The sequence below is a fragment of the Phacochoerus africanus genome, chromosome 9, assembly GCF_016906955.1.
Source record: "Phacochoerus africanus isolate WHEZ1 chromosome 9, ROS_Pafr_v1, whole genome shotgun sequence".
Taxonomy (NCBI): Eukaryota; Metazoa; Chordata; class Mammalia; order Artiodactyla; family Suidae; genus Phacochoerus; species Phacochoerus africanus.
This window is the reverse complement of record NC_062552.1, coordinates 19,177,719-19,193,736: the sequence shown is the minus strand read 5'-3', so window position 1 is coordinate 19,193,736 and position 16,018 is coordinate 19,177,719. Positions and strand designations below refer to the sequence as shown.

Genomic DNA, 16,018 nt, shown 5'->3' with positions numbered 1-16,018 from the left:
TGCATAGAGCTTTCAGACTTTTTGTTTTCTTTGATAAATACCTAGAAGTAGAATTGCTGGATCACATGATATTCTATTTTTAACTTTTCGAAGAACCTCCAAGCTGTTGTCCATAGTTGGCTGCACCAGTTTACGTTTTCACCAATAGTGCACAAGTGTTCCCTTTTCTCCACATCTTCCCCCACACTTGCTATTGCTTGTCTTTTTGATGATAGGGATTCTAACAGATGGTAACTCACTGTGGTTTTGGTTTGCATGATTAGTCATATTGAGCATCTTTTCATGTGCTTTTGGCCATTTGTATGTCGCTTTGGAAAACTGTCTAATTCAGATGCTCTACCCATTTTTTAATTGGATTCTTTAATTTATTATTTTTATTATTTTTTATTTTTTTGCTATTGAGTTGTATGAATTCTTTATACATTTTGGATATTGACCTCTTATCAGATGCATGATTTGTAAATGTTTTCTCTCATTTTGTAGGTTGCCCCTTCATTTCCTTGATGGTTTCCTTTACAGTGCAGAAGCTTTTTTAGTTTGATGTCGCCCCCCTTGTTTATTTTTGCTTTTTTGCCTTTGCTTCTGGTGTTAAGTCCTAAAAATCTGGGTCTTCTCTGTCGTGCCACCCCACACCGTGGCTAGCTGTCCATGAAAGACTTGTTCCTCTGCCTGCTGAAAGCAGTGGAGGGTCTCTTCTCACTTAGAAAGGGCTCATCCCTCTCTGGAATTTAGTTCATTTAGACTTCTTTGCATCCTCAGTTCTTTGCTACATTTTAAAAAACTGTGATTTTTTTTTTTAAGTTTATCTCAGTTTTTATTATGGTGGGAATAATGGTCTCTTAGAACCATCTACCTCTTAACTATCCCTTCCTTTACTTGATAATAGGGGAAAAACTCAAATATTCAGTGATGGAGATAAAATCTTAGTGACACAAACACAGTGGATGCTTTTCTTTTCTTTTCTTTTCTTTCTTTTTTTTTTAATGGCTATACTTGTGGCACATGGAAGTTCCCGGGCTAGGGGTGGGATCAGAGCTGCAGCTGCCGGCTTATGCCACAGCCACAGCAATGCGGGATCTGAGTGCAATGCCGAGTGCAACCCACTGAGCGAGGACAGAGTTCGAACCTGCAGCGTCATGGACACTATGTTGGATTTTTAACCTGCTGAGCCACAGTAGGAACTCCAGATGCATTTTAAAAATATAATTTTGTACCACTTGTCATAATTTATTTCCTTAGAGGTAAAAAAGTAGCAGATAGTGATAGAAAAACTGTGTAATCTCCCAGCAGATTTGTATTGGTCTGAACGTTGGGCTAATGGCAAATGCCTGATTATTGGGATTAAAAGTAACACCATCTATAGAAATCCAAGGAGAGGGTAAGCCAGCTGTTTTGAAATGATTGGACATTGTCCTCATCTCTTGTTATATAGCCTCTTCTTTTCAAATTTTTCTTTCAGTCCATGAATCTGAAGTATCTCTGTGATAAATGGGGCTTCATTCTATGAAATTTAGTAGATATTTCCAGCTCAAAATGTCCTCTGATAGAGGCACTTTCCAGCTGTCAGGACCTGGTGGATCATACCACACCATCTATCAAGCACCTTAGCCAAATTTTCTTCCATTTAGAAACAGTAATATTGAAAAAAATTGGATAATTTTTTAAAAAGCTCTTTAGAACAATCTGTAGTTTGGATGCGTCTGCTATATTGGCTCCTAGGTAAGTTATTTTCTACTATGGTGTCTTTTAAAAATATTTGTCTCTTTCATTTATCAGAAAGTGATAATGGAGGATAATGTGAGAAAAAAGAACGTATATTTTAAAAAGTGGTAAAATTTGATTACATGTTTTGTTCAAAAGGCTTCATTCTTGTTGATGCTGTGTGTTGTCTTTGCAAAGTAGTAACAAGTTTTCCTCAGAGACTATTATTTTGGGAACTCGCTTTTTCTTAAATCCGCACAATAAGGAAAATAGAGTTGAAGCTTCTTTGTGTAGGTTGAGCTATATTTTGCAAATAGATAACTCGAGTACATTTTATTTCCCTAAATGTCTAAGTCTGTATTATAAATGATTATCAAAACATGATGTGTGTGTATATATATATATATATATATATATATTTAAAAGCAGTTTAAAATTGAGTTTTTAAATTGTATAAGGGGTTTTCACAAGAGATCAGTGGTCCTTAGAGCCTCATGATGGTGTCCATTTAATAGAATCATTTCCTCAGGTCGTAGGACAGAGTTTGGTTTACCTGGCCTAGTGTTTCAGGAAGTGGTGAGTGCTGAGATTTGAGGCAGATGGATTCTCTGAAGCATTCAGCCTAACAGCCCCAGGGAGTGGTATTGCCACTTCACTAATTAGTTCGTGGAGCATCCCTTTGGGCTAGTTTAGCAGAATTATCCCTACTTTTACAGAGCAAGAAAATGAGGTGTGAGGCATTGAATTGGCAATCAGTCCTGGAGTGCAGAAATTCAGACCTTTAGTCACTTACTCAGTCTGTGGATCTTGATCTTATTAATCCAAATATATACTTTCAAAAACAACAATTTTAGTTTCACTGAGTTTTGCTTTTTTTTTTCTTTTGTCTTTTTTTTAGGGCCACACCTCGGTATATGGAAGTTCCCAGGCTAGGGGTCAAATCAGAGCTACAGCTGCCAGCTTATGCCACAGTCACAGCAACATGGGATCCGAGCCCCGTCTGTGACCTACACCACAGCTCACGGCAACGCTGGATCCTTAACCCACTGAGCAAGGGCAGGGATCAAACCTGAAACCTCATGGTTCCTAGTTGGGTTCGTTAACCACTGAGCCATGACGGGAACTCCTCAATGAGTTTTGTTGTTGTTGTTGTTGTTGCTATTTCTTGGGCCGCTCCCTCGGCATATGGAGGTTCCCAGGCTAGGGGTTGAATCGGAGCTGTAGCCACCGGCCTACGCCAGAGCCACAGCAACGCGGGATCCGAGCCGCGTCTGCAACCTACACCACAGCTCACGGCAACGCCGGATCGTTAACCCACTGAGCAAGGGCAGGGACCGAACCCGCAACCTCATGGTCCCTAGTCTGATTCGTTAACCACTGCGACACGACGGGAACTCCCCCTCAATGAGTTTTTTAAAGTAAAAAATAGATTCGTATTTTTAAGTCATGCAAGTTTTAATTTGAATTTGATCCAGGTGTGATGTTGTCCAGGTGCCATCTGGAATTTGTTAACTTGAGTTAAATTATATACTGAGACTTATCAAGTTCACATAAAGGTTTTTTTATTTGTTTTTTTGTTTTGTTTTTGGTGTGGCCATCTGTGACATAAACACAAACTAAATAAGGCACCAGAGGCCAAGTGATATATTAGAAAGTACACGTGATTTGTATCCAAAGATCAGTATTAGAACCCTGGCTCACCCCATTCTAGCAGAGTGAACTTGGCCAAGTCACTTTTACCACTTTGACTTTGCAATAGTTGCAAGAAAAATTTAGCCAAATATTTAGTCTGTCTGTCTATCTATCTCCCTATCTACTTTCCACTCCTCTCTCCAATTCCCCAGGTTAATCTACTTCTCAATATCCAAATAAACTGGGTTTTCCAAGACAGTGTTGGATCCAGTGAAAGGTCAAGACACAAAGTCAGCTGTGAGCATGCCCTGCTTTTGCTTGTTGATGGTTCTCTCACTAACTGGCAAAGCCAGCCAGGAGCATGAGCTTTGCTGGGTCCAGAATGAAAATCTGAGTTTTGCAATGATGGCTTTTCATTTGATTTGGCTCCATCATAACAGATTACACATCTAACCCTGGTTAGACTGCTCAGCAATGAGCCATTCCTTTGGTGTCCATCCTTCTCTCTGTAACTGGGTGTGTTATACTTAACATTAATCTCATGCTTCAAACATTATTTATTTTCAAAGGGCAAGAGAAAGCGTTATGGCCTAATAAGAAAATACACATATTTCAAAAACACATTGTAATTGATTGTTATGTTTCCCATATCTGAAGGCGGAGTGTCTCTAGATTAGTCCCATGTGACCCACACTTAATCCCTGATAAGGGCTCTGGAAAAGCTCCTCTTTATGTAGTTGATTTGCTTAATGTTTAGTGACTTAGTTATTATTTAAAATACCTGTTAGAGCGAGTTCCTGTTGTGGCTCAGTGGAAACCAATCTGACTAGCATCCATAAGGACACAGGTTCAATCCCTGGCCTCACTCAGTGGGTTAAGGATCTGGCGTTGCCGTGAGCTGTGGTGTAGGTCGCAGATGTGGCTCAGATCCTGCGTTGCTGTAGCTGTGGTGTAGGCCAGTGGCTACAGCTCTGTTTCAACCCCTAGAGTAGGAACCTCCATATGCCATAGGTGTGGCCCTAGAAAGACAAAAAGGCCAAATAAAATAAAATGTCAGTTAGAAAAGTGCATTTTAAATGAAAAATGGTCTTGGTCCCATAAAGTTCTGTTTTATATAATGGTCTTACATATTTTGCTTTTCAATTCAAATATATTACTTGGATTATTTTTTCAGATTCTTTTGTTTGTATACCTGGAAACAGACTGATTTAGTTCTTTTAACAACATACAGCGATTCAAAGAAATATATATTTAAGGTTAGTCTTCAATTCAACTGGTTAATCATGAACATTTGGGGAATATTTTTTGTCATACTGAATGAGGAAAACAAATTATTCAGGACAGATGGTTTGATTTAATTTAAGTGACATCTTATAGATTCAAAAAAAAGTTATATGGTTATTTAAAAATCATGTGTCTGTGAATTTCTGTAAATTGTAAATATAGATATGTGTGCACTAAAGAAAAATAGCATGTATCAGGTAACTCAACAGGAGTATCAAAGTTATTTGTTTATCTAATGTATTCACCTTCATCTTTAATTCAGCAGTCTAACAGAGTATTAAGCAATGAAGGTTGATAGGAGACATTCAACAAAATAACAGTTGGTATGAAGTATGTGCTCAGGTCATTACTAGTTAATATTGAGAGTAACTACAGAGTAACGGTAGGGACAATAAATTAAAAACCAGGTAAGTAAAATGTACCATATATTAGATGATGGTGTTATTAAGAAGAAGAAGAAAAAAAAGACAGGTAAGGGCAACAGAGACCCTGGGATGTGTGCAGTGGTCAGGGAGGCAGTACAACCGTGTTTAAGAGGTGGAGAAGATTTCATGAGGAAGATGCTATCAGCCTAGAGGCATAATCAGAAAGACCTGTCCTTCACGCAGGCAAAGACTCATCTGCAAGGAAACATGCTAAGCCTTAAGAGTAAGCAGATCTGCTAGGAGAGGACTGTAAACCACAACCCTGGCCACAAAACCTCATTCCTTGTAAAATGAATCTATTTTCTAATGCTATGGTATGAACTGAATAAATGAAGGAACTCTTGGGATCAATCAAGAATAAGCTTGCAGGACTTTCCATTATGGCACAGCGGAAACGAATCCATCTAGTATCCATGAGGATGCGGGCTCAATCTCTGCCCTGGCTCAGTGGTTTAAGGATCGGGCATCGCTGTGAGCTGAGGTGTAAGTCACAGACACACCTTGGATCCTGTGTTTCTGTGGCTGTGGCACAGGCTGGCAGCTGTAGCTCTGATTCAACTCCTAGCCTGGGAACTTCGGTGTGCTGTGGGTGTGGCCCTAAAAAGCAAAACAAACAAACAAAAAAAGAGAATAAGCCATCTCATTAAACTGAAAAAAAGTGCTTCTTCTTTATTTCAAAAAGTGTCAATTCTAATAATTTATTTTATAGATACACTTACATATTTATGGAAATAGGTATTTATAAGGATATCTGTAATGGCATTATTTGCAATAGCAAGGGTTTAGAAACAACTGAGAGGGTCATCATTGAGGGACGGGTTAAATAAATTCTGACACATTCATGGCATGGAATATACACAGCTGTTATAAAGAATGAGGCAACGCTTACCCTACCAACATAGAACAATATCACGGTAAGATTGTTAAATGAAAAAAAAACAAGGTGCAGAAACATGATGTAGCAGGTTATCCCTGTGTGCAAAAATTGTATATATAAAATGTCTGCATAAAACAATATGCACGTGTATGTATAGGTTATCTTTGAATGAATATTGCTCATTCTGGTTGGAATTCTGTGGTTGGGGGACAGGAGTGGGAAGTATTCTTCATTTTCACTCTATTCCCTATTTTACCACTTGAATTTTGGTCAGGTGCATACATTATCTGTTAGACTTCTTTTTTAAAGTCAGTATTACTATAAATATTAGCTTAGGACTGAGAGTATCTGGGTTACAAATGTAAAAAAAAAACCATTATGATCAAATTAAAATTTTTTACTCTGGAGTATCTTTTTTTTTTTTTTTGTCTTTTCAGGGTTGCACCTATGACATATAGAGGTTCCTCGGTTAGGGGTCTAATCAGAGCTGTTGCCGCCAGCCTACGCCAGAGCCACAGCAATGCCAGATCTGAGCTGCGTCTGAGACCTACACCACAGCTCAGGGCAACGCTGGATCCTTAACCCACTGAGCGAGGCCAGGGATCCAACCTACAATCTCATGGTTACTAGTGGATTCGTTTCCACTGCGCCACGATGAGGACTCCCCACTCTGGAGTATCTTTTAATTAAATTTCAGTAAACATTTACAGTGCAACTAGCAGGCATTGATAAGCATTGTTTTAGGCACTGGGGAGTAAAGAAAAATTCATACCCCTTGTTCTTCTCAAAATGGCATAATTTGACAGAAGAGAGAGTCCCAGGAATTATTTAGGGTTACAAATTTCTGATACCCTATACACAAAACATATCTGAAAAAGAATGGATGAGTGTAGGAGTTCCCTTTGTGGCTCAGTGGTTAACGAACATGACTAGTATCCACGAGGATGTGGGTTTGATCCCTGGCCTCAGTGGGTTAAGGATCCGGCCTTGCCGTGAGCTGTGTTGTAGATTGCTGACATGGCTCCGATCTTGCCGTTGCCATGGCTGTTGTGTAGGCTGGAGGCTACAGCTCTGATTTGACCCCTAGCCTAGCCTGGGAACTTACATATGCCATGGGTTTGACCTTAAAAAAAAAAAAAAAAAAGGATGTGTGTATATGTATAACTTTGGTGTACGGCTGAAATTACGAACAGCAATGTAAATCAACTAAACTTTTTACAAAAATGAAAAAAGATTATTTAGGGTTAATGTTTATCTCTAAAGTAACTACCAAAGTGCAAAGCAAATAGTTAGGCGTTCATAGGTATGGACAGCTCTGCTCCTTGGTGTGTGTGATTTTAGGCAAATTAATTAATTGAGCTCCAGTTTCTCCATTGGTAAAATGGGGTTAAACAATAAGTACTTATTTCAGGGCATAATTTTGATGATTAAATGGTATATATGCGTGTAAATTACTTAGTACAGTGCTTGTCATTTAAATATAGTGTCATAAATGTTGGCTGTTTTTGTTAATCAGTTCCCTTTGCTTATAAGTTTCCCTTTCAAATCGGGAAGGAAAACAAAGCCCTAAAAACAGAAGTGTGGGAGTTCCCGTCGTGGCTCAGCAGAAACGAATCTGACTAGGAACCAAGAGTTGTGGGTTCCATCCCTGGCTTCTCTTAGTGGGTTAGAGATCCGGTATTGCCGTGAGCTGTGGTGTAGGTTGCAGATGCGGCTTGGATCCTGCATTGCTGTGGCTGTGGTGGAGGCTGGCAGCTGCAGCTCTCATTCGACCCCTAGCCTGGGAACCTCCACATGCTGCAGGTGTGGCCCTAAAAAGCAAAAACCAAACCGAACCAAAATAGTGCGATCATCCGTACTCTAGTGATTGGTCATGGGGGTCCTTGTCGGCCAAACTGAAGAGCTGGGATTCCTCTTTCAGTGGAAACCAGATAGCGGAAGACTGAGGAGAGCACTGGGTGGGCAGTAGGAATAGGAATGGTGAAGAGGAGGGAAAGGGCCAAGGGACTGAGGGAGAAACTGAAGACATCACATGGGGGTGAAGGGTCCTAGATATTTAATGGGACGGGTAGAGGCAGCAGGGGACAAAACCAAGATGGGGGCTTAGCTTTGCAAAGGGTTAAGGATCCTTCTTCTGAGGCAGCCAGCAAAGGAGAAAAGTGGGAAGGGGGAGGAGGTTGAAAGACTCCATTCCTGTTGGCCTCTGTTTTCTTGAATCTTGGAAGGAGTTGAGGTGCTAAGAGGGAGGTGCCTGGAGTGGGATTTTAGGGTTTTGTTACTTTATGTACTTCTTGTGTTTGTGAGCGAGTATTGCTTATATGAATACACCTAGAGGTCATTTTTTTAATGCAGCTAATAAACAGAAGAATAGAGTAATTCATAAAAAGGAAAAAAAAATTTTAGGGTTTAGGGTGAGAAGTAGGGATCTGGACTCTCCGCTGTGGGAAATATAAGAAATGCTTGATTTGTGAGGGGGAGGGGTTACCCATTGCTAAAGTCTTGTCTCAGGCCCAGGGGTGCTGTATGGTTCTCAGTACCCAGCCTGGACCCTGCAAACAAAAGGACCGGAAGGAAAACCAGACCCACCCAGATGCAAGGGGGTGAGGATTTAAGGATGCTGGGTGAGTGTGGCTGATGGACAGATGAAGAAGTGAAGTTGAGAAAAAAATTGATGGTGTCAGTCTTAAGAGAATAGAGTGAGGTCAAGTGCTTGATAGGAAGCCAGAGACTCGAGGGAGCAGGTAGGTGGGGAAAGATGACCTCGTGGTTGCAGGGGAGGGCACTTCAGAATTCAAGATTTTGTGGGAGTAATTTTATTTCCTTTTTACAGAAAGTATTGTTTTAAAAAGTTGCCTTAAAATTCTCATAAGTTTCTGTTGTTGGCACAGATCATGAATAGTAGTATGCCCAGGACTTAAAGGAAATTTTTCTTGAGAGCTCTGTTAAGGCCATATGATATTCACAGAAGGTGAGCCTGGAGTGTTTCTATAACTGGAAAAAAAGCAAGGTTTTAACAAAGGCACAACAGGTCTCAGCCAATTCCCTGGAAACCTGTAGTTTTTCCTCATAGAAAGAAAAAAAAAACCCACTAACATAAGCTTAGTGATTTCTATTTCTTTTCTTTTAAAGGTAAAACCAGTTATCCACAGCAAGATCAACGTTTCAGCTCGCTTTAGAAAGCCACTTCTGGAACCCTGCACTATCTTGTAAGTTGGAGCTCTGTATTGCAAGCTGAAATTGGTGTGGTGATTTCCTTTTGGTTTGGGAAGATTACCAAATTGTTTGACTCACTGGCTTTGCTTTTTTTCCCAGCTTGATTGCAAATGGAGACCTCATAAACCCAGCTTCTCGACTCCTCATTCCTAGAAAAGCCTTGAATCAGTGGGATCATGTACTACAAATGGTCACGGAAAAAATAACGCTGAGAAGTGGGGCTGTCCACAGGTGTGTCAGAGTATTCTTCTTGCAAGAGGATGGGTTTCAGAATTGTTGAGGGTATTCCTGGGAGGCTCTGAAGTCACTAGTCCCTAGGTGTGAATTGCGGCTCACAAATAGGCTCTGTATGCCTCAGTTTCCCTATGTGTAAAATGGGTATATAATTGTACATACCTCATGTGAAGGTATGTACAATTATGGAAGGAGTTAATCCACATAAAGAGCTTAAAACAGTTCTTGGCACATAGTAGCTCATCAACAAATATTAACTATATTCTTTAGCAGGTATAGTAGCATGTGGATAAGTATTAACTATTTTTATTCTTTGAATTTAGAGCAAATAGGCAAACATCAGCATTGCTCTGTTTGAGAAGGATTTTTTTTTTTTCGAATGAGCCAGCTTCTTGGCTCTTAATTAGCTGTCCTTTTCTACAGGAGATATTTACTTGTATTTGATGGTACAAATTGTTTGTCTCCAGACATTAGGACTTGTTACCGAATTTAAGAAGGAGGAAGGTTAGAGAGGATAATTAAGTGGGATTGCCCAGATTTGAGAAATCAAAAACATTTTTCTCAAGTTCTGAAATTTAAGTGAAGACTAAAGTCATGGCTTTTATGTTGCGAAGCCTGTGAAATTATACCTTGACAGAGGCTGACTTATTTATTATCTCATAGGTGGAAGGGTTACAAATAATATAGACATGTACAGAATGTATTAGAATTATATATTAATATGTGCACACAAATATTTGAAATCCAGTGAAGAGATTTTCTTCTTGAATCCTATCCTCACTCAGTCTCTCGAACATTCTCCACTGGTAGAGAATGCTGTAGATATATAGGATAAAATAAGTTTTCAAATAATTGCATATTATGTTTTTCAGTTAACTCTGGGTACAGATTAATGTATGCATATTTGCATTTATTAATACATATAATTTTGCAACCATTATGATTTTAAATGTAATTAATTTAAAGTAATACTTCACGTGTGGTAAAACAATAGGACAAAAATGTAAATAAAAACTATTTATGGGAGTTCCCACTGTGGCTCAGTGGTAACGAACCTAGCTGATATCCATGAAGACATGGGTTCAATCCCTGGCCCCACTCAGTGGGTTGGGGATCTGGTGTTGCCATGAGCTGTGGTGTAGATCCCAGAGGAGTCTTGGATCCCATGTTGCTGTGGCTGTGGTGCAGGCCGGCAGCTGCAGCTCTGATTGAACCCCTAGCCTGGGAACCTCCATATGCAGCAATGAGGCTCTTAGAAAAAAAAAAAAAAAAGGACAAAAAGCCCCCCCACAACAATTTCTGGTGTTCGTGCTGTGGTGAGGTGGGTTAAGAAGCTAATCTCAGTGGCTTGGGTCCTGTGGAGGTGCAGCTTTGATCCCAGGCCTGGAGCAGTGGGTTAAAGGATCGGGTGCTGCTGCAGCTGCGGTTCAGATTAAGTCCCTGGGAGTTCCCGTTGTGGCGCAGTGGTTAACGAATCTGACTAGGATCCATGAGGTTGCGGGTTCGGTCCCTGCCCTTGCTTAGTGGGTTAACGATCTGGCGTTGCCGTGAGCTGTTGTGTAGGTTGCAGACACGGCTCGGATCCTGCGTTGCTGTGGCTCTGGCGTAGGCCGGAGGCTACAGCTCCGATTCGACCCCTAGCATGGGAACCTCCATATACCGCGGGAGCGGCCCAAGAAATAGCAAAAAAGACAAAAACAAAACAAAACAAAACAAAACAAAAACAGATTAAGTCCCTGGTCTGGGAACTTCCATATGTCATGGGTGCAGCCAATTAAAAAAAAAAAAATTATTTCTCCCACCCCAGGCTTCCCAGGCTTTCTTTACCGTACTTGTCTGCATCACTGCAGGATGGAAACTGGAATGCTTAAAAACACAAATGGGAACACACACACACACATAAATTATATAAATATACCTTGCTTTTCCTCCTGTGACAGCTAATCTTGAAAATTTTTCTTAACACAAATAGCTCTATCTTGTTATTTTTAATGACTACAAAATATTCCATCTTATATTCCGTGTTAGGGTGTAGCGTAATATGTTTTAACAGTCTCCTCCTGATAGAATCTTCAGTCATTTCCAACCTTTTGCTATTACACTTACATGTTTTTGTTCTTAAGCAGAGTTTGTTAATATATTAAAGTCGAGAAGTTGAATTGCTGTGTCAAGTGGTGAATGCTATTAAATTTTGATAGTTATTGCCAACTGTATCTCAAAGTTTGTACTAATTTACCAAAAGTGCATGAAAGGGTCTGTTTTTCATACTCTCATCTATACTGTAAAAGTAACAAATATTTTGTCGTGGTAAAAGTAGTATTTCATTGTTTCTTTCTTTCTTTTTTTTTTGTCTTTTTAGGGCTGCACCAGCGGCACATGGAGGTTCCCAGGCTAGGGGTTGAATTGGAGCTGTAGCTGCCAGTGTACAGCACAGCCACAGCAATGCAGGATCTGAGCTGTGTCTATGATCTACATACACCACAGCTCACGGCAATGCCAGATCCTAACCCACTGAGCGAGGCCAGGGATTGAACCCACGTCTTCATGGATACTAGTGGCGTTCGCTAACTGCTGAGCCATGACGGGAACTCCTATTTCATTGTTTCTTGAATTTTATTTATTTAATATACTACAACAGCAACGTCATTGATCATTTCTTGTCTGCAAGTTATTATCCCAACTGCTTTACATATTTAACTTAACTCAGCAACCCTATAAGGTCAATAGTTCTATTCTTCTCTTTCTCTTTTTTTTTTTTTTGACTGCACCCAAGGCATGTGGAAGTTCCTTGGCCAGGGATTGGACCCAAGCTACAGCACTAACAATGCTGAATTCCTAACCACTAGGCCACCAGGGAACTCTTACTATTCTCTTTTAATAAACATGAAACATGAGACAGAGGGGGAAAGTTACTTGCTCAAGGTTCTTCAGGTTGTGAGTAGCAGGGCTGGAATTCAAGCCCAGTGGTCAGTCTGACTCCAGGGCCTCTGCTATTAACTACCAAGCTAGTCTCTAAATAAATGCCACAGATTTATCGTCCATTATATATGAATGAACATATTCATTATATAACAATGGACATATTTATTATATATGAATATGAGTATATTATATATATCTCATGGACCTTTTTTTTTTTTTGCTGATTTAGAGACTCTTTACATATTAAAGAAATCAGCCCTTTCTCATATATGAGTTTTTAATATGTTTCCAGTCGGTATTTTTGTTACTAGTTTTGTTTCTTTTTGCATACTGGCATGTTGAATTTTGATGCAAATTTTCAGTCTTTCATTATGATCATTAAGTCCTACCATTAGCTTAGGTCTTCCTCACTCTGAGATTCTCCCATATTTTCATCTTTTTCTTTGGGCCACACCCACAGCATATGGAGGTTCCCAGGCTAGGGGTTGAATTGGAGCAGTAGCTGCTGGCCTGTGCCACAGCCACAGCAACACCAGATCTGAGCCTCATCTGTGATCTACACCACAGCTCTGGGCAATGCTGGATGCTTAACCCCCTGAGCGAGGCCAGGGATCAAACCCGAATCCTCAGGGGTACTAGTCAGTTTTGCTAACTGCTGAGCCACAGTGGGAACTCCTCATCTTTCAACTTTTTAATTTCGCTTAAACCTTTGATCCCTTTTGAATTTTATTTTGGTATCAGGAGTAAAGGCAGATTTCAATAGGTATATATTGATTTTTTTTTTCTTTTTATGGCTGCATTTGCCAGGTATGGAAGTTCCTGGGTTAGGGGTCAAATTGGAGCTGCAGCTACTGGCTTATGCCACAGCCACAGCAACACCAGATCTGAGCCACATCTGTGACCTATGATGCAGCTTGGAGCAATGCCAAATCCTTAACCCACTGAGTGAGGCCAGGGATGGAAGCTGCATCCCTACAGAGACTATGTCAGGTGCTTAACCCACTGAACCACAATGGGAACTTCAATATATATCGATTTCTTAAAGATAAGCCGTTTTGTCTTTTAGTGTATACATAGATGTAAACCCACTCAGTAAATAATATGAAGCACTCAAAGATACAATCGCATGCCCAGATACACCTATTCATACATATATTGACAGAACAAATTGATACGTAGAAATAAAAGGTATGCAAGGACAAATACAGAATTGAGAATATGGTTTTATGTGCCCTGAATGCGTGGGGAGACTTCGTTCTTTTTTTTTTTTTTTTTGTCTTTTTAGGGCCACACCCATGCCATAAGGAGGTTCCCAGGCTAGGGGTCAAATCGGAACTGCAGCCGCTGTCGTACACCACAACTCACGGCAACTCCGGATCCTTTAATCCACTGAGCCAGGCCAGAGATTGAACCTGCATTCTCATGGATGCTAGTCAGATTCGTTTCCGTTGAGCCACGACGGGAACTCCCCGACTTGATTCTTTTTTTTTTTTTTTGTCTTTTTGCCATTTCTTGGGCCGCTCCAGTGGCATATGGAGGTTCCCAAGCTAGGGGTTGAATCGGAGCTATAGCCGCCGGCCTACACCAGAGCCACAGCAACACAGGATCCGAGCTGCGTCTGCAACCTACACCACAGCTCATGGCAACGCCGGATCGTTAACCCACTGAGCAAGGGCAGGGACCGAACCCGCAACCTCATGGTTCCTAGTCGGATTCGTTAACCACTGCGCCACGACGGGAACTCCAGGCCAGTGTATTTTTAATTCTTTTTGCAAATGTCACTACCCTTAATTATGTAATGTAAGATGTCAGAGAAGTTTTTAAAATGATTGTCTTAAAACTTATCTTACTAACTCCTGTTTATAACCTTTAAAAATATCCATTGTCTTTCTGGTATATTTCGTAATAGTCTGTTTTTTTCTCATTCTTTCAAAAAATTCTGTGGACACTTTGAATTGTCTAGCAAAGTTGTCACTGTTCTTTTAATAAGTAACATATTAGTTGTAGTTTGCAGCAGCAGTTTTACAGTAAAGGGAGGTTCTTGTGAAATCCCTTGACTCTGGGAAGATGAGGGAAGGCAAAAAGAAAAGAGGCATGAATGCTATGCAGTTCTGCACCATTAATACTGGGTTCTTTTACCTCCTGCCCTCTCACCTCTTGCTTTCTGACCCAGTTCTGTGTGTTTGGACGTAACATTTTGGTTGAGAGCTGCTCTTGCATGGCATGCAGTAAGAGGCTTGTCAACCTGACCAGTGCATCAGGAAAATAAATTTTAAAAGTGCTCACAGAAAATAGAGGAATTAAACTTCAGGGGAAGCTGAGCTTCACTTAAAGCTCCCCATTCTCTCCAAGTTCATTCTTTCCCTCTAAAATCTAAATATGGCAGCAACAGGGCATCCTTATGTTACATTGTCAGGTTTCTTGGGATGAAATATTGCGCAGCTAGAGAGTAAAGTAACTGTATCTACACTGTAACTTGGGCATTTAGGTGAGTCTGATGACTTTGAGGCGTTTATAGTTCAGTAATTAGCATGGTAACAAATGAGCCAACTTAAGAACAGAGTTTTTCTTTTATTGACTTTGTGATTTTAAGCACTTTTTTCAATGCTTGTTAAAATTTTAATTGATGGCATTCCTGTTTTGGCAGACTTTATACTTTAGAAGGAAAACTGGTTGAGAGTGGGGCAGAGTTGGAGAATGGGCAGTTTTATGTGGCTGTCGGCAGAGATAAGTTTAAGAAGTTGCCTTACGGTGAATTACTTTTTGACAAGTCAACAATGAGAAGGTCTTATGGGTAAGTTTTCATCTTCATTCACTTCTTATATTTTAGTTATCATTTGAAATAGCATTGACTCTTGTGCTGACCACTTGTCTATATCATAGAGTCTTGTTTATCCATCAGAATGGAAATCATGTGTGATATCCGTTAATTGGTGTTTATTTTGCCATGATTGGAGATTGAGAACTATTGCATAAAAATGTAATCTTGTGGAATCTAGAATCTATGATAGACTGCATAGTACTTTTTTTTTTTTTTTTTGCTTTTCAGGGCAGTACCTGCGGCATATTGGAAGGTCCCAGGCTAGGGGTCTAATCGGAGCTGTTGCTGCAGGCCTACACCATAGCCGCAGCAATGCCAGATCCGAGCCATGTCTGTGACCTACACCATAGCTCATGGGAATGCCAAATCCTTAACCCACTGAGTGAGGCCAGGGATCGAACCTGGATACTCATGGATCCTAGCTGGGTTCTTTAACCACTGGGCCACGAAGGGAACTCCTTAATAACATCTTAACTGGTTAGCTATACCAAGCAATTTTTCATTTGGTGTGTAGAGACACAGCTAAGGGTGTTTAAACAATATTTTATACTTAAGAAATAATAACAGTAAAATATGAAACTATATTATTCCTTTGGTGCAAATAAGTTGAGCAGCTGGATGTGCAGCTACTAAATGCAGCATTTGAAAGATTTTGCTTTCAGTTACACACAGCGCACAGTGAATCTTCTTCCCATAGGAAATGTCATGTGTGTGAAGAGTGCCGAGCAGACAGACTTCAGAGACGTACATTTGCATGGAGAGCCCTGGCCCCCGGTGGATGCAGGGGCCCCTGGGTTTGCTCATGATGCCCCATGATCCATCTCTGCTACCTTTCTTTGTCCACTCTGCTGGGAAGTTGACTTTTGGTACTTGTCCTCTGCTAGGGTGGTTGATATGTGGCAGAGACAG

The 16,018-nt window shown here is 40.4% G+C and overlaps 1 protein-coding gene across 1 annotated transcript in view; it reads left to right on the top strand.

Annotated features, from left to right (window-relative positions):
- Positions 1–16,018, top strand: part of DCDC2 (doublecortin domain containing 2) — a 169,699-nt gene that overhangs the window by 46,514 nt on the left and 107,167 nt on the right. Inside the window, exons 3-5 of the mRNA XM_047796276.1 lie at positions 9,049–9,125; positions 9,232–9,363; positions 14,936–15,082. Coding sequence (XP_047652232.1) covers positions 9,049–9,125; positions 9,232–9,363; positions 14,936–15,082 — 356 coding nt within the window. The remainder of the gene's footprint in view (positions 1–9,048; positions 9,126–9,231; positions 9,364–14,935; positions 15,083–16,018) is intronic.